Raw genomic sequence first — 27,421 nt, 5'->3', positions numbered from 1 at the left:
GCGATGGTTAGTGTTGCAGCTCTCTGTCCCTCTGCCTCTCCTGCGCCTTAACTGATATATCATAGTGAATTTCAACTTTTGTACTGCCACACAGACTAAAAGGGAAGTTCTGTGTTGTTCTTTTTTTTTTAAAAATATTATTATTATTATTTCATTTTTGATCTCCAGTTAGCTCCCTTTTCTCTGTAATAAATATGAGAGGTCGGGTGGCTGTCACTTGGAATTTAATAGGCTGTGTGCCATTTCTTATGCTGTTTTACGAGTAGGATAAGGAAGCAACAAAAAGGTGTGACAAGAGGTTGGCGGACAACTGTGGATTTCTACGAGTTACTCCTACCTTCCAAAGGGATTGAGGGGGGCATCGGCCAGACCCCCCTCTTGATTGATTAGTTATTAGTCATCCCCTTGGCTAAATGGGACCCACTGAAAAGAACTCGTGGAACACATACATGAATGAAATATTCCTGTGTCCCCTGAATGTCTCCAGAGTAGTTTTGCTTAAGAGAGGGGGTCGTGGCTTAGCAATATAAAGAGGGAAAAACAGCATAGCTTTATGGGTTTATTTAGACAGTTTATACGGTTTGACATTCTGCCGCTGTAAAAAGAGAGAAAGGAAAAACTCGGGAGGATCCTAAACAGAAGAACATTTTGGACATTTATATTTTTTCAGTTTTTTTTACTTGTTTATTTTATTTTTCTTTTACCTCTTATTTTGAATTTTCTTCTTCTTTTTCTTCCTCTTCTTCTTTTCTTTTTTTTTTTATTTTTTTATTTATTTTTTTTTAGCTTTTGTCCGAAAAATGAAACTTTGGACATCACCCTGGGTGTCTTGCCTGGTGATTCTCATCCTGTGTTTTGGATCAGAGTGCGGGACAGTCCGGAGAAAAGGGAGATCCAAGAGAGAGCTGGTGCGCATTAGGGAGGCGAGAGCCACCATCCCAGGGGCTTGTGCCACACGTCTGCCCCGGGGCAAGCGCTCTTTACCCGGGCTGGAGCGGCGGGTGCTACGCCAGCGCCGGCGCTCCTCTCACGCGGAGGAAGACTCTCCAGAACGGGGGAAGGCTGTTTATTTTACCGGTCGGGGAGATCAACTGCGCCTGAAGCCCGGCGTGGAGATACCAAGAGGGAACTTTACTCTGGAGATGTGGATCAAGCCGGAGGGAGGTCAGCGATCGCCCACAGTGATAGCAGGTAGAATTTCTATCTTTTTATTATCATTCCAACTCAATTGTGAGAGTTGGAAGTGGATTAATGTATCATGGTTTTGTGCTGTTTTCCAAAAGAAGCAACGCATAGAGTTTAAAATGAGTTAATTTATCAGACTAGACAATGATGTAATGCTCTGAAAAGTGCAGCGGATATTTTAGGCAACGCACCGGAGACTTTTAAAAAAATATTTTTTATTATTGTATTAAAGTTTGCCACCTTATAGGGAGAGCATTAGTTTGACAGAATTTTCCTTTAAGCACAAATTTATTTTTGGTCTATTATTAATCTGTATATCCATGATTTATCCTATAAGAAATCTTAAAGCCTATAGAGGAAATATGGACATCAGTTATAGGCTACTGCATCTTTGACCGGCAGCTGATGTCACTGTGCGTAAAATGTAATTTCTCTGAGCCGGCTTGGCTATTTTAAAGCTATGATGTAATGGTCAAAACTTTGTGCGCGAGCACGTCACGTTCGGCACAAAACGGGAGAGATCCGTCGGAGGGATATGTGTAGGCGCTCAAAGCTCGCAGCTCACGCTGCAAGCCCGAGTGTCCCCCCTCTCGGCACTCCACCTTCCACCCCCATCACCAAATCGACACCTCTGGATTGGCTACCGGAGTTACGAGATGGGAGACTGCAAGATGTAGGGTTTCCCCTCATGTGCAGACGTGTAGGTGCGCTTTTATTCCGGAGGCTTTACAAGCGCGCCTTGTGTAACGCCGACAACTGTGCGAAACAATCGGTTCTAATTTAAGACTCAGTCAGTCGGAGGTGATGCATTAATATTCAGCGATAAAGGCAGATGTAGGTGCACTGTCACTTCGGCAGACGGATCCCTGCCGCCAGGGGAAAAGCTTTGCTGTCTGTGCACACTGCTGACTGCAGCCATGCGTAAAGGAGCCCCACAAAAGCATTAATACTACATCATTTGCTTTTCACCAATAGCGCGATTTGTGCATTACCATATCTCTTTTCACTGACACAAATATATCTTTTTTTTCCCATTCCTTACCGATAGGGAGCGTTGCAAACACAAGTCATTGCTTGCTGTACAGATGTCTGGCGGTTAACTGAGGTGAACTGAATTGAACTCAGTTCTCCTTGCCCTCTTGTAAGCCAGTCTGCATTGAGACGTTCTAAACAATAAAAGAAATTTTACATGCCTCTCCAAACCCCCCTCCCTCCCGCGGACCTGTCTGTCAGACCCCCAGATCTCAAAACATCCCTCTTCTGTGATCACATAAATACTCAGTGGTGTATTACCGAACACTTAAGCATAATGTTAGCCACTCTTAGACGACAAAAGCCACCTCTTGTGAGTCTCAAACGAAGCTGAGGGTGTTGAGGGAAGGTCTGCTGAGACCCAAGTGACACTTTGATTTTCCTCAGTATAATATCAGGAACATATATTGAGTTTATAGAATCTGATGCAGGAGAAACACAAGATCCAACTTCCAACTGGTTGTCCAAAAACATTCCTGACACAATTCTCAGCTCAAATTGAGCATCTTTGCAAATAAGGTATGAAATCACTTTATTTTCTGCAGGTGTTGTTGTTGTTGTTGTGCCCAGTCCCCTCATCTTGTTCTGGCTCCTCCTGACTAGAGATTAGTGTTTATGCATAATTTTATGTGTGCATTTTTAAGACAGAGGTCCATCAGTGCACCAGAAAGATGACTCAAAAGGCAACAAATACAATAATCAAACAAATTCAGCAGGGCCTAAACTTTTAAATCTAATTCAGCCCACAAAAATCTGACTGCCTCTAAAAATACTCTATCCCCTTGTTTTGATCCCAGCACGGTATTGTTTGCGGCTGCTGCTTTTTTTTTTTTTTTTTTCAACTGTTATTGACCACTGCAATATCTGTTTACTCCTTTTTTTCCCTTCTCCAGAATGCATTTTGTTACATCAATGCTTATGGTAATGTTTTCGCTGACCTTTGGAAAGCTTGTTTTCAATTTACGGATGCATGCTGACTTAACTGGTTTCTTAAGTGCTCAACAACCCTCATCAGTAATTTTTCCAGTTAAGTTTTTAAGTTACATTTAAGTAGCTGGTTTAGTAATCTGATATGATACAGGTGACAGTAATGTTTACCAGCTCTACATGCAGTATTTGCTGTTACTGTTAAAAGTGAGCACATGTTCTTAATTTTTAATAATAATGACATACAATACATTTAAACACAGTGGTTTTCAAACATACTCATACCTCTTGAAACTTTCTGCCACAAGCTTCAATGTATTTTTTGTATGTAAACAAACAACATGAATTAGTGGATTAAAGGTCAAGTGAAAAGAACAAGATGCATAGCTATCAATAGTTTTATTCAAAGATAGATCAGTGTGAAAAGTATGGCATACATTTGTACTCAGCCCTTTGGACAATACTTTATAGAATGACTGTTACCAGCTGAAAGTTTTTAAGGATATTTCTCATCAACTTTGCACAAAGTTGACCCAGTTTTAAGTTTTGTATGGCCTTTATCAGAATTTGTTCATCCACCCACCTTGTAATCTACTCTAACCTGCTTCCCTGGCCTTCCCACAGCATGATGCTGCCAACCTCATCATGGCAGTGAAAATAGGAGTTTCATGTAAGAGACAAAGCAAAGGTGTGGCCTGTGGAAAACTGCAAACAGTATTCCTGATAGCTTTTTTCATTAAAGGCTATCTCATTGCTTCTGTTCTTCTTGCTGCCAAACTTGTGGAGTGCATCGTTTATAACTATCTCTAAACATATTCTTCCTTGCTAGTTGTGGATCTCTGCAGCTCCTCCAAAGTTACCATGGTTCTCTTGTTTGCGTCTCTAATTAATGCTCTTCATCCTCTGGAAGATGGCCTTGCCTAGGAATTTATTGTGCCATATTTATTCAATTTTTGCACAGTAGAATAGTGTTACGAGAGTAGTGAATAGTGCTGCATTATATATTCAAAACCTGTCACATTGCTATAAAACCTTATAAGTTCCTCCACTAATTCATCTTTCTCTGCGTTTGTTGATTTCTGAATGTTGCTTAAAACCTAACTGTTATGAGGACATCAGTGTCTTCATGGATCCATTGACTAACATGCAAGCACATTGAGGGTGACAGGGTGCTATTTTAAGACATCACAACATTATAAGCAATCTGGCTAGTTGGTCTAATTATGTTAGTTAAAGGAAAGTTTGTGTATAAAAAGTTTGAATGCCCAGATCTGACATGTGTCTTTCTCTTTAAGGAATATGGTTTCATATTACATTATCTGATGATGATGCAGAGTGACAGGGGTTTTCTAAGATGCTCCCAGCCCAGTAGGATTATATTGATTATGGTGATGATTTCCCATGCAGTACTGTCTGAGGGCTTGAAAGTCACATGCATCCAGCGTGGCCTGGTACACAGAGTACTTGAAACTTTTATTTCTGTTGACTTTGATGACTATGGATTTGAGCAAATGAAAAATTCCCAGAACATTACATTTGAAACCAATACCTTTTTTGTAAACAGAAATGGTACACAAACGTATGTTCATTTATGCTATAGTGTGTGCTTACTTTTGACTCTTTGTGCATGAATTATTGCATCAATGTGGCACAGCAAGGAGGTGAACAGCCTGTGGCTGTGCTGAGGTGTTAAAGAAACCCAGGCTGCTTCAATGATGGCCCTCAGGTTGTCATCAATACTGAATGTGGAAACTTCACACTAGACTTTAAGCAATTTTGACTACAGTGGTCTTCTATTTTCCTCCAGATTCTGGCAACTTTATTTCCAAATGAAATGTAACATTTAATTCAATCTGAAAAGAGGACTTTGGACAACTGGCCAACAGTCCAGATGTTTTTTCTTAACCCAGGTGACACATCTTTGGGACTGACCTTTGTTAAGTAGTGTCCTTACACAGGGATTGCTACACTTGTAGCCCTTGTCCTGAATATGCCAGTAGGTGGTTGGTAGCTTCTGTTGAAGTACTAACTACAGCAGTAATCTACTCTATGTAAATCTACCCCAGATGCTGGGATGAACTTTGCTTGCCATAAATTTAAGGCTGCAGTTATTCTTGTTCACCTTCTTCTGTTATGCCTTTTCCTTCCACCTAATTTTCCATTAATATGCTTGGGTGGAACACAATGTTAACAGCCAACTTTGTTAGCAGTGCCCTTTTTGGCTTACTCTCCTTGTGGAAGGTTTCAGTGACTGTTAATTTGTACTTTTTGTAATTTCCCATGTATTTGCATAAGGAACAAAAGTTACCTCAAGGACACTATACACACACAAATTCGCACAAAACACAGAATGACCCACCATTGGGACACCAAGTTCTGCATCCAAGTGTTATGCAAACTCTGTTGTTTCCTATTAGCCTTTGCATCCGGGTCATGCTGGGCTATCCAGCATCAAAGAAGAGGAAAAAGAAAGAATCACAAAAGAAATGGTGGCAATCTTCCATGCCCTGTTGGAAGCAATTATATGCAGACGTTAGCAGATAATTGCTGTGATAAGAGATATATCTTGGTGCTTCCACCAGTGCGAAGGTATAAACAAAAACATTGAAATGTTACCCTAGCTTGTTTTTTTGACCTCCTCTGTTCTCAGAAAATGTCAAGGTGATCTTATGTGAATTCAATGGTGATACAAGGAGGGACATAAATAAGCCTAAGATTATGATTAATAAACTGTTGTAGAATTGTCAAAACATTTGTGGACATAGTTTTGCCTCAGCTTAACTTTTTTGGAGTATTGCATCCATACAGGGTTGTGCTAGGTGCTGACAGTAGGAATTTCAGTGTGCATGTTATTTTATCTAAGATTTAGTCACTTTTCTTTAGACACAATTGAAATAAGCTAATGACATTTTCCTAATTCTTACTTTTGACCTTGTTTTTGACCAATATTTTCTACTATTTTCTCCTCAAATTACTCTGATCACTTTAGTATAAAGATGAAAAAGACTCTTGCTGACCTCAGAGCCAGAACATTTGAAAAGTAAACAAGTCTTAATTATTTCCTTCCTCTGCTTTTTATCAAGTCTATGTGACATTTTTCATTGTGAGTGCATGTCTGCTTTTTGACTCCGTCATCTTTACGTAGTGTGTTGGTATGGGAAGACAAAAAAAAAAAAACAAACGAAGGGAAATTACTGCCTGGGCGCATGCATCCATATGTGTGTCAATTGTGGGACACAAATATGCTTTAACTTATCTGCTCACGTACATATTTGTCAGTTCTTGATTATTCATATTTATATATATATATATATATATATATATATATGTGTGTGTGTGTGTGTGTGTGTGCGTGATAGATTGTGTGAGTCCTGGTGCCCACAGTGTTAGGTCTGGAGAAGTGCAGTGCACTGGATTAATTGGGCATGGCAGAATTATGACAGCTGTTTACACAAGAAACCCTATGAGGACTTTAGCACACCTTTTAGCTCTGAGTACACAATGTGACAGATGGAAGGTTTTTCCTTCCAGCATTTTGGAAGCCTGAACACATCCACCCGAGGTTTGACCTTGATGTTGAACTCATCCCAATGTTTTGAGGATTTGTGTACTAAATTCCAAGTTAATGAATGTATACTGTTGTGTGTATTTAATTAGAAACAGGTCAAAGTAGCTAGATGTCTCTGCACCATTGGCCAGTCTGTTTATACCATTAGTCTCAAACTGTGGTCCAAGTACCAGTTTTGTGACATTCTGGAGAAATTTTGGTATTGCGTATCTGCACAGCAAATTCCCAGGACTCCCACTTATTACTATAGTCTGTTTTGGGGAGCATTCTATTTTCTCATTCAAATACATTAAAGATGGATTAATGTAGACCGAATCAAAACTTTTATATCAGTGTTTTTTAACAGCAATTCGCTATATAGCTACATTAAATTAACTTCTCCCCTGAAATGATGACAAATACCATAAGAATCTTGTAGCGCCAGATATTAACCATTCAACGACATATCAAGGGGAACCAGATGCTCTTAACTGTGTGTCCTAGTACAACTTCTACACTGTATTTAAAAACTATATCCAAATATAAATAAATACATACTTAACAAATATATTGACTGCTTTCAGTTATTTCTACACAATGGTTTTATTCATTGACAAAATAAGCCTAAATCTTTAGTTTAGTTTAAAAATGGGTACAGTTTAAAATCCAGCATATATTGATAAAATCAACTTTCTGTCAGAAAATTTACTTTTTTTAGAACTTGTTTCTCAGAAACATTTTGAAAAATGAATAATGATTTTTGTGCACCTTTACAGTCCTACTGCAACATTCCTAGTTCTATTGGATTTTGGAAATGGGGATTGTGAGAAACCACTAACTTCTACAGTGCAGATTTTGACTTCTTGGACCACTCATTTCTATTGCATAACATAACATTTTTGTGACATAACATAGCAAGTGCTGAGAGGGTGCTTATTTAATGAAGCTTAACAACCACTAACTTAAAAATATAATTTTAATAAATAAGAAATTAAGTCATCCAGGTGGGCATGTGCTCAAGCAAAGATGTAAACATTGTTGTGGTCACCAGCTTTACTCTATATAAAGGTATGATAGGCAAGTATGAAAGGTATTTACAGAAATCTCAAGTGCTGATCTCAATGTTAACTGTTAAGAACACTTCATAGCTCTTGGAACTGGGTGTGTGGGTCAAAGATTGAGTGTCTCTTTGTGGGTAGGAATAATTGCTTGAAAGCCCATGAAGTGCCTCAAGAGCAGAGTCCAGCTCTATCACCTGTGAACACACCATTTCCACTCTCTGAAAAGAACCTTTTAAAGGCATTTCAGCAGGCCCTAAGCTAACAAACAAACAGTAAGCATTCAGAGATCCCCTAAGAAGTAAAAACACATTACCATCCCGAAGCTGACAGGCAGGGTCCAAGTGAAACAGGAAAAAAAGTGTTTCGGTGCCTCTGCAAAAACAAGGCTTTAGCAGAAAACTAGCTGTTTCTGGCAACCCCCACTGGCATGAGACGTTGCATGTACAACTTTCAATGTACTCAATGTTAACATAAACATAAATATATACAAGAGACATTTCCATTGGGTCTCCCGTAGTTAAACACACACTTCCACCTAATTTCCAGGATAGCATAGTTTTAGATATCAAAAGGACCAATCATGGCAAAACCCTTCTTTTGAATGTTACCAAAATGTTTGTATTTTCTCTAGAAAAATATCTTGAAATCAATTGAACAATTATTTGTTTTACAGAAAAATCAATCACCTCTATTTTAGATTTACACATAACCACAGAAATAAGACAAATATATGTTAATTTACCTTTGTTTTCTTCTCTTTCCAGGCCTGTACGACAAATGTTTCTACGCCTCCAGTGACAGAGGTTGGCTGCTTGGGATCCAGGCTGTTAGTGAACATGGAAACCGCGATCCTCAGTTCTTCTTTTCGCTCAAAACTGACCGTGCTCACAAAGTGACCTCCATCCACGCTAATGTTCGTTATGTACCTAAACAATGGGCATATGTGGCAATCACATATGATGGTGTGTACATGAGGCTGTTCGTCAATGGGGCCCAAGTTGGTGTTAGCCGAGAGCAGTCAGGTGATGTCTTCAGTCATATGACCAAAAAGTGCAAAGTGCTAATGATTGGGGGGAATGCACTGAATCACAATTACAGAGGGGCAGTTGAAAAGGTGGGCTTGTGGAGGCAGGCCCGTGGACAGAGGGATATTATCAGGGATATGCAGGGTCACGAACACCCCAGAGATCTACCTCACTTAGTCATACGCGAAAACTTTGAACACCCAGGCCGCAAGTGGTTGACAGTTAAAGACGGCAGTTTTCCTCAGCCAGAGAAGCGAGGCCCTGGACACAAAGAATATCTAGGTACCGATGGCGTGGGAAATACTGAGGGATTATTGGACACAACTCTAGAACCTCCAGCTTGTGGCCAAACTGTGTGTGACAATGTTGACGTCATTAAAAACTACAACCAGCTTTGGACTTTCCGTCAGCGAAAGGTAGTCCAGTATCGCGTTGTAAATATTTGGGATGATGAAATGAAGAGACCAACTGTATCAGACAACCAAATTATCTTGCAACACCAGAAGTTGAATGATGCCTTCAATCCCTACAATATATCCTGGAATCTTAGCATTCATAATGTGACTAGCTCCTCCCTACGTGATCGCTTGATTCTTGCCAACTGTGATATTGGCAAAATTGGCAATGATGAATGTGACCCTGAATGTAACCATCCACTGACAGGGTTTGATGCAGGTGACTGTCTGTTTGGGCATCCAAGCAACTGTCCTAATCACAAACTGGGAAATGGAGTATGTGACGCTGAATGTAACTGCGACACTTACTTTTATGATAACGGCGATTGTTGCAATCCCAATGTGACGGATGTGACCAAGACCTGCATCGACAGCTCCTCTCCACACAAGTAAGGTTCTTGTTTTTAAAGTTTTTATACTGTTACCATATTTGTCCTTTTTTATTGGTTGTTTCATAAACACATGATTTTAATCCACTGAAAAGTTTCAACTAATCACAACATTGTAATTCATTTGATGAATATTTTTACTGACGTTACACAAAGTACACACGGAGGCCTCTTATGACTTTCCTAAATCAAACAGCAATTCTTTTCATACATGGATCCCTTAGGAAAGCTTTTTTTGGTCTGGCCTCACTGTTTCCTTACTATTTGGGCTGATGCTTAGAGTAACCCAACTCCCAGCCTGTGTGGCCAGGAAAATCCTCTGGGGTAGCCAGTCTAATCTAGCCTTGGCCTTGTTCAATCAGTGTTCCACACTCAAACAGGACAAAACAAATGCAAGATGATGACTTTCCTGGTAGCAAATGTGGAGGCCAGACTGTTCATTTCTGTCCAATTTTCAACACTTCCCTTCTTTTTTTTATACCCAGTGGTCTTAATTAAGCTGGCTTAGTTGAAGATTGGAGATGACTTGGGGGAATGATAACTTAAACAGAGTATAGGTCCATTAGAGGTCAAAAATAAAGGGTAGCATGTCTGTTTCTTGTAACAAACAGGATGATTTCTTAGACACATTCCCACACGTCAAGGAAGGGGAGTTATAGTTCCCTGAATCCTGGTAACAATGCATTTTCAGCGGAAAACACAGATGCCAGTATTTCTTGTGTGTGATTGAACAAATATTACATATTTTCCAGGTTATTAGGGTTGCATCCACAAAGAGAAAAATATTGTTCTTTACACAACATCAAGGCAATTTCTTGTTTTTGTGGTAAATTTATTGTGGTTACTAGATGATGAGTAAATCCTTAGCGGGAATTGTCTTTAGAATTTGCTGCAATAATTTTTAGCCAGACCTCCAATAGCATGATTGTTTGATTCTTAGTACACTGAAAGTCAGCACACCAAAGTAAGAAATTTTTGCGGACAGCATAGCAGACTGTCAGGGGTATTTCAGAAAAAGGAAAAAAAGTTACCAATATTTTAGCCTGTCAACGGAGGACATGTGAAAGACAAAACAAAGTATCTAGCATATTATGTTTGTTCCTCTATTTTTTCCTACGTGATAATAAGAATCATTAAGATAAGTCTATTTTATCTACAGTTGAGACAGAAATGCATTCTGTTTTACAACTTACCATTTAAGTTAAAATGACTACAACTAACCTAACATTTATATCTAATCACAAAAAAAAAACCTCTTCACCAACTTAGTCATCAGCAGAAGCTAATTAAATAGACGTTAACTATTTAGTTAAGATGAACATGCTTCCAATTTTCATATTTCAATCCCCCTTTAGGAATTGAACTTATTGCTTTGTAAAAAGACAGATGCCGGCAAGAAAGAAGCAGAGAAAAATGTCACAAGATTCTTCATCTCAAGAAATAGATATAATCTTCCCAAGTGGTTGCTTATTTTGCTTTGATTATGGAATGTCTGGAGAGACTTGCACTACAAACAGTTTGACATTCCTCTTTAATTATGGAATTCTTGTTGAACAATGTACTGCACATGCAGAAGAACAATGGCTGAGAGGTCTAACTTTTTTTTTTTTTTTTACCATTTTCATGTGATACTCCTCATGTGCAATCTGTGTTTGACAAAACACCAAATTGTGGACACATCCCATAAACAGTAACAAAGATTTTTCTTGGTCTTAAATAGGGTTATTGAGGTTTGAATTATATTCATGTGAGATTTAAGTTGAAGCTACACAGTCCGTTGTGATCATCAAGACCCAACTTTTGATCACCATAAACCATCATCTAGCAAGGGGGAACAGAATGCATTCTGTCAATAGAGTGTTCCTATGAGATAAACAGTACACACACTTTCCATTATCCACATCTGGTGAATGAAAACATTTTAAATTGTTTTTACAAATGTTGACATCCCATGACTTGTGTTTTCTCTGTTCTTTGGTGTTAAGAGCAATCCAAACAGTTTTAGAGTCTACTTAAATGCGAGATCGATTCAATATAATTGTTTTTGTCAACTTTACCAGGATCTAGACTACAACAAATCAGGTCATCACTGCAATTCATCAAAGTGAAATTTGAAACTTCAGCATAACACCGGAGTGAAGATTAAACAGTATTAATATGACCACAATCATATGCATCAATATCTGTAATTTGTTCATTATTTGACCAGAGAAGCCAAAAACACATACACCTTTCTTTGACCTTTGTGCAACTTAAAATGAAAATACTTCTAAACAATTCACAAATGACAGCAAGACAAATTGATCAGGAAAAATAATGGATCTATTAGAGGCTTATTAGGGTTTGAGTAAAGAAAAGTCTGGCTTGGAACTGTGTTTTTCCATCTGACTCTATTACTCTATGCCCCTCATTGGTCGATACCTTTCACTGTGACAGATTAACGTTTGGGCCATCCTTACATCTTTCTTTCAATTCTTCTCTTTGCTGCATCCTGGTGAAAAGATAATCTCTAGGGCTCATTGTTTGTTTTCTTTTTTTTTCTTTTCTTTTGCTTCTTTTTACTGTCGGTCAGCTAAACCTTAACCCTGTTTCCCATAAAACATAATGAAGTACTTTGCATTAAACAGCAGGACTTGACTCTTCTCTGTTTAACATTAAAAGCACCTGTAGTAAAAGTTTCATCTGTGGTCTCATGTGGGTTGATCCAAGTCTGAATTGGCATTTGTACATAATTAAGGGACTTAAGGGAATGTTGGAATGCAAAGGAGTTACAACAGGCCTATGAGATAAACAGCATATGGCAACATGTCAGGACAATATGTTGCCATTTATGTTTGGTGGTCCCTAAAAATATGACAAATTAGGGAATTTAGCTAAAAATGCAGTGGTATAGCCATCGTGGTTCAGAGCTCAGAGAGATCAATGATGAAGAGGTTCTCACGTTTCTACCTAATTGTGAGAGTTCACTAGAGTAATCTGTTAATTTTGACTCTAAGAATTAGAAAATATGAAAATTTTTTATCGTTTCTTGCGTGTTTCTCTAAATTGGGCTTTTGAAGAATCCAACAACAGCGGACATGTTGTCCTTGCAAAGCGAAGAGTTCCCAGAGGACTGTGCTGGAAGGTTAAATAGGAAAGTGCAAGCATAGTAATAAAGCCAGAGATGAATGATGGGTTTAAGGGCTGTGTTGTTGACCAATGTGATGACAGGGGAGCCAAGGGCCCCTCCAATTTCAGAAGTGTTCTTGGCTGTTACACTGTCATTGCAATGCCAGCTCACCTCAGCTTCCCTGCTGCCCTAAACATATGTATGCAAGGCAAATTTATAGGCTCATTTGAATTTTATGTAGAGTCAAATGAAGGAAGTTATAGCCCAACATTTAATATGTTTTAGGTATAAAAGCTTTAAGATGATAGCATGGCCTACTCTATCTTGAATTACCCTGAAGTGAAGCCTTTTTGTAGAGGCTTGATTTTCTTCACATGTTATCTTTTATCCAATGACAGAAGATAACTATCTTCTCTTTCCATTTAGAATTTAGTATGTTTGTATCCAGTTCAAAAGTGTTCTCCAGGAAAATTGCTTAAAGTTGTATAAAGGGGCTTCAGTGAGAGGGCGAAGCAGATAAGGGATTGTTGGTCTGGGTAAGAAGGTTGATACAGAGACTGGATTTTCAAAATATCTGTACTGTTGTGATTGTGTGAAGATGAACAATAAAATATTTATCTGCTTAAATAGCGGTGTAACGTAAATTTTCCAAATACACTATTCAAAAATGTGGAACAGATTTGTATTCCTTTTGGACAAGGGAATTGTCCCGCTGCCCTCCCCTTACCTCTACCAACCAAACAACTTAACCTTAGAACTGTGTTTCCTTCAATAGCTTCTTGCATGTAGCAGGCACATGGGTGTTAATGAAACAGAAAATATTAGATCCTTGTTGACCTCAAAGTAGAAATGCTCCTTTCATTCATTGCTGCCTCAATCATCTCAGCATCAAACCTTCTGACCCCATTCCCCCGACATGCATGTCCAAAAACTCTGGACAAATATTTTTGAGGAAATAACGAAATTCCTCAAATTATTGGGAATAGAGACCTCATATTATCTGCTTTCTCCCCAGTCTCTCCCACCCTCTCCTCTTAGACCACACCCCATTGAGGCTACTGTTGCTTTTGCACAGATCTATGGCCATGTACTATATATTGTACCTTCCATCCAAACTTTATGCAACAGGGCATGCTCACCTTTTCATGACACATGTCATTATAACATTATTCTTTTATGAGGCACATTCAAACTTTTTTAAAACCCTTTTTTTGTGGAAAAAAAAAATCTTCACAGTGCTGTTCTGACTCACCACTTAATATGCTAGTTTACCATAAGAATACGAATTAACCATAAGAATACAAATTAGATAGCTAACTTTAAAAAAAAAATGTATACACATAAGCTTGGTTCTGAAATGATAACTATTTTTTTACTAAACAAAATAATGACTGAAGAACTCACAAACATTTACAATACAATCTTTTTTTTCTGTCCAATTAACCCTAGAAATAAATCCCAAAGTTTATTTGCTAGCTAAAAAGATGAGGATCTTTATGACTTTGACATTAGATCTAGTTAGACATCTAGTATTTTAACCCTAGTTTCCACCATTAAATTAGCATCCTAACACATTATTCAAAGTGCTTGTAACCAGTGAAGCAAGTTTTTACAGTCTCACACCCCAAACTGATTCAAGATGTCATTGGAATAGGATTAGAGGCTGGTCTGGCTAAATCTAATAGTACAGCTAGGCTTTTTGAAAGGATTTGGTGCAAGCAGTTAAATGTATGCGAAAGGTCAAATCTGAGGTGTTTGTGTTCACATACAAGGCAAATTTGCACTGTGTTGGGCGATAGCGTCAGATAGTCTCAATGTTCTAACGGAATGAAAATGGTAATTGTTTTTATTGCAATGAGGAAATCATCAAACACAGTGGGACAGATTGAATACCAGATGGAATTAATTCTTCTCATCTCCTTTTTTCCTCCTAGTTCTTGCTGTTTTAAAAACCACCATGTGAGATTTTACGATTGGTAAATGTGTTTACTGAAAAAAAAAAGCGAGCAGTCCCAAATGCAACATTGTCATTAAAATTAAATTGTCCTCCCAGGTCTTGTGTTCCCATCAATGAAGTAAATTATTACCAGTGATTACTATATAGTCATTTATTGAAGGACTGATTATCGAAATAAACACTTCACTCGAAGGCCAGATTGCAATGAGAAGTAATACGTATTTATCCAAATAAGTCACAGATCCTAAGTTTTAATGTCTATATTATCCAGATAATTTGTTTGGATGTATGTGTCTTCAACTTTATTAATCCTTTTCTTAGTACACATTAAAATGTTTATGAAAAGTCTGAAAATATATTAGTGCCTTTTTTGCAGGGGTTTCTATAACAGTCCTAATTAGGTTACAATTAATGTCATACAAACAATGGAAAAGAAAAATGATCCTTCTTTTGAAGTGCTCAACCAGTTAGCATTCCAATTAAAAGATGTCAAATCTGTTCCTCTGGCCTTTATGCATCACCGAGTCATTATTGATAAGTCAAAATCAGACTTGAATTTTGCAAAGATTTACAACTCGCAAACTTGTAGCAGTTCCTAACTCATAGACGTATCTTATTTCAGCCACTGAGAGTAGGGGTAAATATAAAGAGTACATTCCAGGATCAGCTGGCTCACACAAAGGTATAAATCTTTGAAAACAAATCCTTTTATTCTGTATTTACATGAGCCCACTTAAGAAGGCGTGATTTGGAGTTTCACAAAATCAACACTCACTATAACATATTTATGTTGCGCAACACTAAACATATTACAATACGAATTCAAATCTATCTTATGACATCAAAGTACAAATTTAGCTCACAATAAAAACAAAGCAAGAAAGGAATAAAGCATGTTTTCAATCAGTGCTAAACTGGGATAAATTCTATTGTCTGCAAACTTTGTTTTACATGTTATTAGTACTATATTCCTTGTCTTAAGTAAATGTTGATTGTTAATTAGCATATACATTTGTTTCAGTGTAGAATGCAGTATGTTTCAGTGCCAGACTGTTTTATTAGACAGAGCAGGTAGGACGACAGAATCAGCATTGATGAATCGCCTCTTCTGCTTTTTTATTTGAAGAAACTGGAGTTTCTCTGCAATGCACAAAATCTTATGAGGTCAGGCAAAATATGAGCACAAAAGGAAAAGGCAGGCAAGTGGGCCAAATAAACTAGGTCAAAACATTAGAAGAAAATCTATTTTGTGACAATTAGGCCAATTTATGGTGTTTTGTTTTTGGTCATCTATCTTTATCTACTGAATGTATGTCTCCAAAGCTTTCACAGAACCAAATAAAAAGAATTAACAATCGGTTGCACTCCAGCATGTGCAACCGATTTCCAAGCTCTTCCAAGAAGACAGATCTTGTTGACTCTGTTTGCCAGGACCACCAGACAGACTCAGAGAAAATGTGTCAATGAATAACAGTTTCACTGCTGTGAAGATCTCATTTTGTTGAGTGATTGCAATCATTACTGTTGCCCTTACTATTCTCAGGGCTTCATACAAAACATTAAGTCATGAACAGGAAAACATCAGACTACCTGAACAACAATTGAAGTCTCAGGGTGACTTGTATGAGTCAGGCTGATCTGGGGTCCTTTCAGAATGCAAATGTCAAGACTATGTTGAGATGCAATGTTGAGATAGATGTAAGGAGGCAAATGAAAGCTTACTGCAGGGAAATAAAATATGTTACAATGTCACAAGGGACCATACTTTTTTTTTTTTTTTTTGTTGGAAAGCGGTGGTTTGTAGTAAAAATGCCATATTCTCTCTATTGATGCCAAACAGATCAATCTGCTATTTACTCTTTTATTATTTTTTTGGAATTACATATTGTAGTTTACAATTGAACTTTGAAGAAGCAAGAAGGATGGCAATTCAGTAATTTATTCATTTAAAAAACAGGCGCCTGAGTAGTTCATGGGAGAGACATACACAGTCACAACAAACTGGCACTTTCTCTTAATGGTGGTCAACAGGTTGGTCACACACTGCTATTGAATGGCTTACCATTCTTCAAACAGCATTTGTTATTAGTCAGACAGTTTGCTGCAAGTGTAAAATGGGGTTAAGGTCTGGGGGGTTTGCAGATCCTGCCATCCTGTTTACTCGGAAATCCTGGAATTAGTTGTTCATAAACCCTCATCGACATTTTGGAGTCTGTAAGAGTGCAGATGTGGAACTCCAATTAGTTGGCTCACCAATTGGTAAATAAAAAAAAAAAAATCTTTGTTAAGCTATACTATAAACAACAGAGAACTAAAAACCTTTAACAAAAGTATGAAAATATCCAAATCTGAACAGATACTTACTTTTATGTCACGCAATATAGCTAAGTAGCTTCTTATTATTCTTTTTCATAAATGCCACTTCAGAAATGTCACACTACATTATTAACATTCAGTCGTGGTCACACAACAAACAAATTATCCTTAGACCATGACATCAAATTAAGAAAACTAAGACAAATTAAAGAACAGTTTGTATAATTCCTAAACTACTAGGATTAGAATAAATAATTCAGCTTTAAGAGCGATCATCCTAACTGAACTTGATACAATCAGATGAATTTTCTCAGATAAGGTTGAAGGAATGGAACTGTTTGTGCAGTTGAATTTATCATAACAATTGAACATATTCTTTGTTGTGATCTTGAGCTAAATAAATGAAATCAAAACTATTTACAGAAAAACACAAATTATGTTATAGAAGGGAAAAGATACTTTTTGTTAAAAGTCAAACATTTTTAGGTTATTTGTTAGTCATGAAAGGCTCACTTTGAAACTTGTTTATTTCTGAAAGATGACATATATGATTTATTTTTCGCTATTTTTGCTGCTTTAGGAAAATCCATGAAAAATGTTCATTCCCTGGAAAAATGATCTTAGAATTATTACTTTATTGTCAACTCATTTCTTTTTCTGCCACTCCCTTTTGACTGTATTTTCTAGAGCCTTTTTGGATATGAAAGAAGTGAAAGAGATTCTACGTTTGGATGGGTCGACTCACCTGAATGTCTTCTTTGCCAATTCGTCTGATGAGGACCTGGCAGGAGTTGCCACTTGGCCCTGGGATAAAGAAGCCCTTACACATCTGGGTAAAAAATAAACAAAACCACAGACACACATTCATACACGTATGAACACTCACATGCACCACATCACAGTAAATGCATGCACATGTCCCATGGACTTCCCAGATTGTTGATTTTAACACAGTAACACAGTTCAAGCCATAAATAGTATCTAACATGTTAGAATAATATTGTAGCTAGGGGAGCTTATTAATAATTCACTGTCTGAATTAAGACAGACTCTTGTTTTATGCAAACATTATTAGCCTTTTCCCTATTTTTCTTTTTTTTTTTTTCATAGGTGGGATTGTGCTGAATCCCTCTTTTTATGGAACATTTGGTCACACTGACACAATGGTCCATGAGATTGGACATAGCCTTGGATTATACCATGTATTTCGAGGTGTATCAGAGATCGACTCCTGCAATGATGCTTGTTTGGAAACTGAACCCTCAATGGAGACTGGAGACTTGTGTGCTGACACCAATCCCACCCCAAAGTGTAAAGAGTGCAATGATCCTGAACCAGGCAATGAGACCTGCGGCCATCAGCACTTCACGCATACCCCTTTCAACAACTACATGAGCTATACAGGTGAGCTTGGATCCACTCATGGATTCTGCTTTTAACATGTTTCAAATTTACAGCTAAACTGAAAAAGATTTCCATAGTAGAATTTGATGATATGTGTGGATACCAAGCCATATGTGGAATTTTACTTCGAAAAAGCACTGAAAAAACTCAGCAGGAGGGATACATTTTTATGTTTCTTGATTTATACTACAGCCAGTTTTTTTCTCATCCTTGAAAAAAGTGATATAATGCTAAATGTAAACAGATGGGTATCTTTATTCATGTGACATGGGCCGTTAGAATGACTTAATGCTTTTTTCTTTGAACAAAAAAAAGATTGTTTTATCATAACAATTAGCAAAAATTTCATGCCGGCATTTTTATTTAAATATTATGTTGAGACTACTATGCTATCTTATTTTGAAATTTAGTTCTGGAATGAAATTCTAAATAGATATATGTCTTGATGAGCAATAACACATTGTCTTATAAGAGAATTGTCACTGCCAAGCTTTTCAAGCTTTCTCATTGTGTTTACTTCACTTTAATTTCATGTGGTAGACCAAAACAAAGTAGCGCATAATTTTGTATTCACAATAAAACTATACTTGGCTTTCTAACTTGAAAAGATGAAGCCTTTAGTTGTATTTCACTGCTATAAGGTGACTTCTAAAGCAACCATTTCTATGGGATTTTATTTATAATTAAAGTAAATTGGGGTGTATGCAAATGTTCACTGCAATTTTCAGATTTCTACTTGTTAAAAAGATAAAGTAAAATTATTTGTTAAAAACCACATGTAATTTTCCTTTTACTTCAGAATTATGTGATGATTGTTGAAAAATCTCACCTTCATGAACTTCCTTCTTAATCCTCAGATGATGCTTGTACCAACTCATTCACATTGAACCAGGTGGCAAGGATGCACTGCTACTTGGATCTTGTATACCAGAACTGGCAAACAAGCTTCAAATCTCCTCCAGTGGTGATGGCACCACATGTAGTTGAGCAGCATCACAATTCTGTTACCCTGGAATGGTTTCCACCAATTACTGGACACTTCTACGACAGGTGAAACAAACTACTGCCCAAAGGTTAACAAACAAATGCCGGTGCAACTAACGAAGTTACAAATTTTCATTTTATAAATTGATTTCAGATGATAGAATTGTATTTTATATTAGTGTCTTTAATATAGGCCGGAATTTGCCAAGAAAACCTTTTGGTTAACCTCCTACTTGTCACATATTTACGGTTCTTACTATTTTACATATACTGTGTTTGAGTGTTAGAGGTGTTTTTGATCTGCATCTAAGTTGTTTTTTGTTCTTGCTTATTGGTTTCCTAGAGAAGTGGGATTAGCGTGTGATAAATGTACTGAGGGGAGAGTTCTACTGCAATATGCCTCCAACTCTTCATCTCCAAGACCATGCGACCCTTCGGGACACTGGTCCCCCCGAGAAGCTGAAGGTATGTTTTTCACGTTACATGCCATGAAAGTTTTACTATTGAGAGGTTGCTTTTTGGTTAAACATTGAACACCTGTTTGGAAAATTTATTAAATATTCTTACCAATAGATGACAGATGTGAGTCACTTTCTTCAACTGTTTTGCCAATTTTATGTTCAAAACCAAACATTATATAAATGCAAAGTAACATCCCCCTTTAATCTTGAGTTTAAGAGCTGATTACATGATTTGAGGTTTATCTGGTGTTGGATTTCTGAGTTAATACAGCATACACAAATTTTGTGGACTGACTCTGACCCAAAATGATGACTCATTGGATTCATGACTTTTGGGCAGTGAAGAAACATAGAAGGATCAGAAGACGTTTGTAATAAATATTTCAAAACACTTTGAAAAATAAATCTGTTTACACTGCAGATGTAGACAGCAAGACAATGCTTTAAAGAAATGTGTTTAGAAAAATATGTCTGTTGCATACGTGATATTTTCCACTATGGACACCCAAGCAGAAGCATTGGGATGAATCTGGTCTGGGTTAAGCGGCTTTTAAAGTCCTGTGTTTGGAAACACATTTATTTGTGCTGCATGCAACTAGCAACAGAGGTTTTATGTGCTCCGCCGAGCAAAGTGCATCACTTTAGTTTTGCACAAAAAACACAGCAATGATTCACTTGTTATTATGAACGCTAGACCTCTTTGATGCTGGCAGTCACGAAACTTCAGGGTTCATTCCTGTATTGCACAGTAGTGAGTTTGGCACATGATAGCAATTCACAAATCTCTTTGGTATCTTGGTACATACTGATCCTTTGCAAAAAAAAAGAAGTTAAAATAGACAAAATTTCTGTTTTACAACATCTAGAAACTCAGTCAATATAAAATATAGACATATTTTAAACGTACCTCTTAAATTTTCATTGTTTTGTTTTTATCTAGAATTTTGTTTAAGCACATCGTGTCTAAATTCTTTGCACAACTAGCCATTTGGAAGGATGCACACATGTCCATCTGTCCCGTTTGTATACACACATTCCTTTGCTTAGTTCAGATGAACACAGATGGATACCTGCATGTCCTTAACCCAAGCTTGGAACACGTGGTGTTTAAAAACATCACGTGTGTTTAACCCTTAAGTTAGTTCTAATTTAATGTGTCAAATTCAGAATATTTAAAGGTAGTAATGCGTCAATATAAATGTTTATATTAAATGCCTCCATAAGACTCCTCAGCAGGGTTTTGTGTCCAGAAGAGGACCAAATGTGAGCTAGCAATAATTTTGGGGTGTTAAACCAAAATAAAGACCTAAGTTATAAGCAGGACAATTATAAACTTTATAAAACTGAGTGACTCACAAATAAATGACATTAACATGAATACATAAAATATGTAAGTAATTCTTATAATTCAAGCTATTTCAATTAGTAATACAGAAGCTGTAACCATAACCACAGTAGCTGTAATTTGTTGAGGGGTACGTATAAAATTACGGTAAGATGATGTCTAAAGTACAGTGTAAAATGTGCAAATATTAGTGGTTGCCACGGTATCCACAACTAAATAGATACAAATCTGCTGCTCATGAAATATTCCTGCCTGCGAGACTCCTGTGGCAAGTATTCGATTCTGTACATCTTCACAGAATAGAGTGTAAACCTGTTTCTATGCAAATCAAAGTGTCAGCCCCTCAAAATCAAAACATATTTTTATGTAAATCTGATAATGTTGCCTTTGGAGTAAGTAGAACATGTGTACCACAGGCAAGTCTGGACATGCCTGACATGTTGTGGGTGTGTGCATATGTGTGTGCGCACAAACTGTGCTCCATTTCCCCTCTTGGAACGAATCTCTCTCCTTGCTCTAGCCTCTACTGGATAAACAGCTGCTGTTCTGCTGCAAATGTGTCACATATTTTCTTACTTCCACTGGACATTTCTGTAGAGTACATACTCAAATACTCCCAAACAAAAAAAAAACACTGACATCACCTTATTTACAAAATAAGCATATTGAAGTTTACATATCTAATACACCCCAGATATGTATGGGGTGTAAACTTAATTTGACTCAAATTAAGTTTTTTTGTTAACTGGATTAATGTCCGCAAACACTGACTACATTTGTAACTTTATCTTAACCAGTACGTCAAGTGTGCCAGTACAGTTAAATATTAGTCATAACGAGTCTCCTTAAAACATTAAGACCTCTCCAAAGCAATAAAATAAACACAATTCGATTAAAGTATAGGAATAACAGGAAAATAAATCTAAATTTAATTCTAACACACAGTACGTTTGAAATGCAAACTGGTGCAAAAACAATTAATGTATCGTAATACACATATCTAGGCTGACGATAAGTTTGTATAGTGAAAAAATAAAGACACACAACTTTTTAAAATTATTTATGTTTGATAATAAACTTGAAAAAACACTTCTTGTTTCAGGTCAGTTATAACTACCAAAATTGTTTCAATAGAATAAACATATATAACTTAAACAGCTGTTTGGCCTGTTGTTTATCCTTCCATATGGTTTGAAGAATAGTTTGCTGGAATGTTGGCCCAATCCTCCAGGCAGAACTGGTGTGAAAATCAGGTTTATAGGTCTGCCCTTTGTTGTTGTCCTTAAGAGCTTTTAAACTAATATGCTTGGGATCCTTGTTCATTTGGAGGACCAACAAGTATTTCAATGAGAATAACTGTTGCACCTAAACACTTTTATGCCTTTCATCTGGTGAACAGATGAACATGGTAACTTAAGCAATAGTTCTCTTCAACTCGTCAAGGAAGTAATATGCCAGAAGTGTTGCCTTAAAATACTTCACAGGTGGGCTTCCAATTTACTTAAATGATGTGAATCAGGAGCTTACAAACCATGTCATCATTATGTATACTTTTCCAAAGTGCTTAAAGGTTTAGTAACCTAGAAAAGAGAAACGCTAAGTCTGATTTAAAGTCACACAGAGAGGAAAAAAGGGTTATGCATCCTTTTATACAGTCTAGGTTAATGACTGGTTTCTACTGTAAGATACCCTGGGCATTGCCTTCCTATGCAATTTGACTTGGTTCTCATTTCCCTTCAGTGCTCTGTCTGGGATTTCCCCCATTAAACTTGATTTCTCCAGCTGGAGTCTGGCAGACTCCAGAACAGAGTCAGCAACAGTACCAATAAGCAAACAGGAGTTGTGAACAATGGCATCAAATTTCTGCACTGTTTTAGAAATGCGGTCTGCCTTTGGTTGTAGTTTGGTAATAGCAGCGAAAGAAGTGAACAAAGCCAGTCCATGTTGGCCACACTTGAAAATATTGCGCAACTGAGGTCAGAACGTTTAAGACGTTTTATTGCTGGGAAAGATGCCATGGCCATACTCTCCATGGGGTTGTTTAAAGTGTATGCAAACTTCATCAAGGTGCCCATTACATATGTAACAACTAAACGGTAGTGATTGTGTAAAATCAGATTCATTTGTTCATAACTTCGTCATCCAGCATGTAATAATTTTCTTAATAGCAGAGGGTCGAGACCCTCTAGTGTAGGACTAGAGGCGTAGGCCAATTGGCTGGAGTTTCCCAGGGTAACAGTAATTCAATCTGGAGAGACTCAGACAGAGAAAGACAGTGATTAAAAAGATTTATTGACATACATGAATTAAAGTTCTTTGGCCCTTGGGCCCCGGCTGAGGACATCGAGCTGTGAATTGCAATAAACTCGGATGAGCATTCCCGATTCTGGTTAGGAATGTCATCCCCCAACAAAGGAGAGCTGAGGCCGGGGAATTACCGACAAGGAAAGTGGGAACAGGTGTTAGAAGCTATGCTAACTTTGGCTTATGGGCTGGGAATGGAGTTTGTAAAAGGCGACATTATTGTGAAAAGGGGAAAGTGATGTGAAGCTGATGGATAAAGGTCAACTGGGGACGCCGCCAGGCGTGGAATGGCGGGATGCTGGCAGATGAAGCCCAGCGGGAGACGCTGTAAAACGGATACAAAATGCATCGGTTTTATTTTGTAAATGGAGGTGTTCATCTGAGGGAAGGTTTTGCTACCTGTGTTCAGAGAAAGCAAATAAAGTTTAACCCTGCGAGCCTCAATAAAAAAAAAAGCTAAATCAGACAAATTCATACCTCAGTTAAGGTCAAAGTTTATGATTCAGCAAGACAGACACTTGATTTAAAGAAAAAACATAATTAGAAACATTTCAAAGCCAAAACGTCTAGGAAATTAATCTGAAGATTGACCATAACAAAGCTAAATTTGCTGAGAGCGAGACTGGAACAAACACGTACGAGCGTAGAACCTGGGTAAGCTAGAAAATAGGTTGCATAGACCTAGAAGTGACAGGATGGCCTGGGAAATAATAGCATGCAGATTTGGGGGAACTTGGATGAGATTAAATGTAGAAGCGCCAGAGAGGACATGAGTTTGAATGGGGGGGGAATTAATCTACGTAGCTGAACATGGACAGCATCCTACAGTAGCCTACAGGCTACTTGTTAACAAGCTTAAGGTGCTGTTCTGTGCAAAGTTCTTTGCGTTTAGCTGTTTGTTGCAATGATTCCAACACACACCTGTGCGTTGGAATGTGTTATGAAACTGGGAAAATTCCTATAAGTCAAACACCAAAACACACCTTCCATTTAAAGTTGCCTTGATAAGTAATAAAAAGGACATTAAACAAAATCTGATGTAAAACAATGATTGGATGATGATCCTTGACAAACGACAATTTGTGATTTGTTTAACAATTGGCGAAAGCACTGAGCCGTCTCTCTTCGGCTAGTGCACGATTAGGGACGGCTTTGCGGTATACTAAATGTTTTTTTTTTTTCTCTCGCCCCCCTGACTGCCTGTATTAAATCTTATGGGTCATTAATACACATCTCATTCACTAGTGTCAATGGAGGCATGACTTGTAGTATCACGCAGTTAAAGACAGCGAGTGCACTGACTGACGGCAAGTTAGCCACTATTGAGCAGAGAAATGAATGTCGTAACCATGATGACCCGTGAACGGCTCTACGTAGCTGGGTGAGCATATGTGTTTTTTATGAACGAATAATCCCTCTGTGCGAATAAGCATCACCCAATACCCAACCGTTTATTTTATCATTTTGTACAGCAATGACAACCATATTTTTTGTCAACATGCTGATATTCTGTTACCATACCAATACACTAATGGAAATGTACCATATTTGCCTTAACATCTGCATTTGTTTTACTGTTAGCTTACCAATTCTGTGAAATAACCTCAAACATACTAAAGATTTGTTGTTTGGAAATAAGCAAACTGGACAAGTTATTGATTTATTTACATGGAATGGTATCTATCATTTTCTTTTCATGGTGACATTTTGTGTGTATACAACTATAAGTAACCACACTAATTAGCAGTGACCATATTCTCTCACTGACTTTGTATACGTCAAACCAAAGTAAAACAGACATTATCTCACCATAATGTTTTTTTTTTTTTTTTCACAAAAATGCAAAACAAAAAAAACAAAAAAAACCAACTTATTTTAATTTAATTTTAATTCAATCTTTTCAAATCTATGTCAATAAGTTTGGACGTGATTGTTGACTGCAATTAATGTGTCACAAAATATTGATGCAGTATGGCAACGATATCCAAGCATTAGTATCTTTTACTGTTACAAAGTGTTTCTGTGTCTGCAAAGTGTGTATTTATGTAGTGTTTATTTATGACTGTGTTCATGCTAAAGGTTGGAGTGGGTCGATGTCTATCTTCTAAGTGAGGAAGTGTGTAACATTGTGTGACAGTGAGTCATAGATAGTGAGAGCCAGAAGCATACACTTCTTAGAAAGCATAAAGTGTGCATGCCCGGACATATTCTTGTTCTGTTTATCCATTCCACTCTTCAGACTGGTTTATAGTGGGGTAGTGGTCCAACAGTTATTAGTAATATTACTTTTCTATTTATACATTAAGCAGCATTTGTCATGGTGTTGACATGAAAGAATATTGCTGATTATTTTTAAAAGAAGTTTCAAAATACATCGGAAAGTATGGTCAAGTGCCCTTTGGCTGTAAGGTCAGTGCTGTGAGTTTTCCTACTCACAATACAAAAATGCATGAATGTATTTTATCCATTCTTTGACTTTTACATGATTGCTAAGCACCTGTGTGGTAAAACTGACTCTGAAGGATTTGAACAAATGTTTGATGAGTTTGGGACTGAAAATGTGTGTAAGTTGGAATTCATTTTCAATGATCTGGTCTACATTTCTGTATTTATTTAGAATTAACTCCAACTTAAACACATCCTCAGTCCCAAGTCATCACACAATTGTTCTACATTTATAAAGGCATATTTTTTATAATAGAAACGAAAATGTCAACTGCCTTGGACATTTTGTTTTTAATATTTACTGCTTATCCATACCTACATCTCCTTCACCTGGACATGGGACATGAACAATATATTATTGAACCAAATGCTATCGGGTGGGAAAAAAAAGAACACAAATGCAACCACGTATTTGTTAGAAAAAAATTAAAAAGTCTCTAATGCACTTATACTTGTGGTAAGTTTAGGTTTAAAGTTTAGTGCTCTAACTTAACCAACATATTTGTTCTAATTGGAAGAAATATTTAATGAAGTAGCAGGGGAGGTGTTATTATCAAAGAGAGCAGAGGTGTGCGAAAGAAGCACTGGGCAAGTCTAGCACAATGATAACTATGGTGAGATTAAGCTATGTTTTCAGATTTTACTGTTATGAGCCAATCTCTCCCAACCCCAGACTGTCCAAATGAACCTGACAAATGAATTTGTGACCTTTTCATTGAGCAATCTCTACCACATAAAAAAAAAATACATGCTGATTTTGGTAGATTTTTTTTAAATTTAAGTATTTAATTACAATCAGAAACAAATGCCACTCTAATTAAAGATACAAAGAATCAGCCAGCTAGTAATCAGTGAAATCAAGACTTAAATATATTGTTAATCAATGGAATGCACGAGTGTTTATCTCCAGTCCTCAAGAGTCAGAATCCTGAGTGTATCAGATATGTTCCTGGTTCCACACAAATCAATACAACAACTGGTTCTGCATAACATGGTCAAATGACGTCACCTGCATTAGAGCTGTGGCACATCTGAAGCATGCTGGACACTTGCATTAGAGAAATAGAGTTAAACACCCCTGAGCTAATGGCTATTTTCAAATGATTTTCTGTGCTACAGAAACATACACATATCTAATAACAAATATTGTGACAGACCACTTGAGAGCTCCCCTTGCAGCTGCATTGGATTTTAAAAAGAGAAAAAAAAAAATATTTTTTTGTAGCTTTCTGTTACTCTGTGTACCATTATTCTTTGCGTGATTCTATGTTCTGTTATTTTTTATGTTAGGCAGTGCGCCGTTACTTGGTGGGTGTTAGTTGGAGTCGAGTAGATGAAATGATTGAACCAAGCTCCTGTGTCATCCTTTTTTCTCCTCCACAATAGTTGTCTGTAGAATTTGTTTTCTACAGACTACTAAAACTATTTTAACTCATTAAAATCTAAGATTTACCAACAGTTCACCAGTCACTCAG

The 27,421-nt window shown here is 37.2% G+C and overlaps 1 protein-coding gene across 2 annotated transcripts in view; it reads left to right on the top strand.

The window, feature by feature from the left end:
- The first annotated feature begins 335 nt into the window (after positions 1–335).
- Positions 336–27,421, top strand: part of pappaa (pregnancy-associated plasma protein A, pappalysin 1a) — a 100,016-nt gene continuing 72,930 nt past the window's right edge. For both annotated transcript variants that reach the window (XM_044144866.1, XM_044144865.1), the window contains exons 1-6: positions 336–1,191; positions 8,517–9,621; positions 17,691–17,836; positions 18,114–18,407; positions 19,265–19,457; positions 19,735–19,856. In XM_044144866.1, the coding sequence (XP_044000801.1) occupies positions 801–1,191; positions 8,517–9,621; positions 17,691–17,836; positions 18,114–18,407; positions 19,265–19,457; positions 19,735–19,856 (2,251 nt within the window). In that variant the 5' untranslated portion in view covers positions 336–800. The remainder of the gene's footprint in view (positions 1,192–8,516; positions 9,622–17,690; positions 17,837–18,113; positions 18,408–19,264; positions 19,458–19,734; positions 19,857–27,421) is intronic.

This window comes from Gambusia affinis, linkage group LG17 (genome assembly GCF_019740435.1).
Source record: "Gambusia affinis linkage group LG17, SWU_Gaff_1.0, whole genome shotgun sequence".
Classification (NCBI taxonomy): Eukaryota; Metazoa; Chordata; class Actinopteri; order Cyprinodontiformes; family Poeciliidae; genus Gambusia; species Gambusia affinis.
Note: the sequence above shows the minus strand (reverse complement) of the source record. Positions and strands in the feature narration are given on the sequence as shown.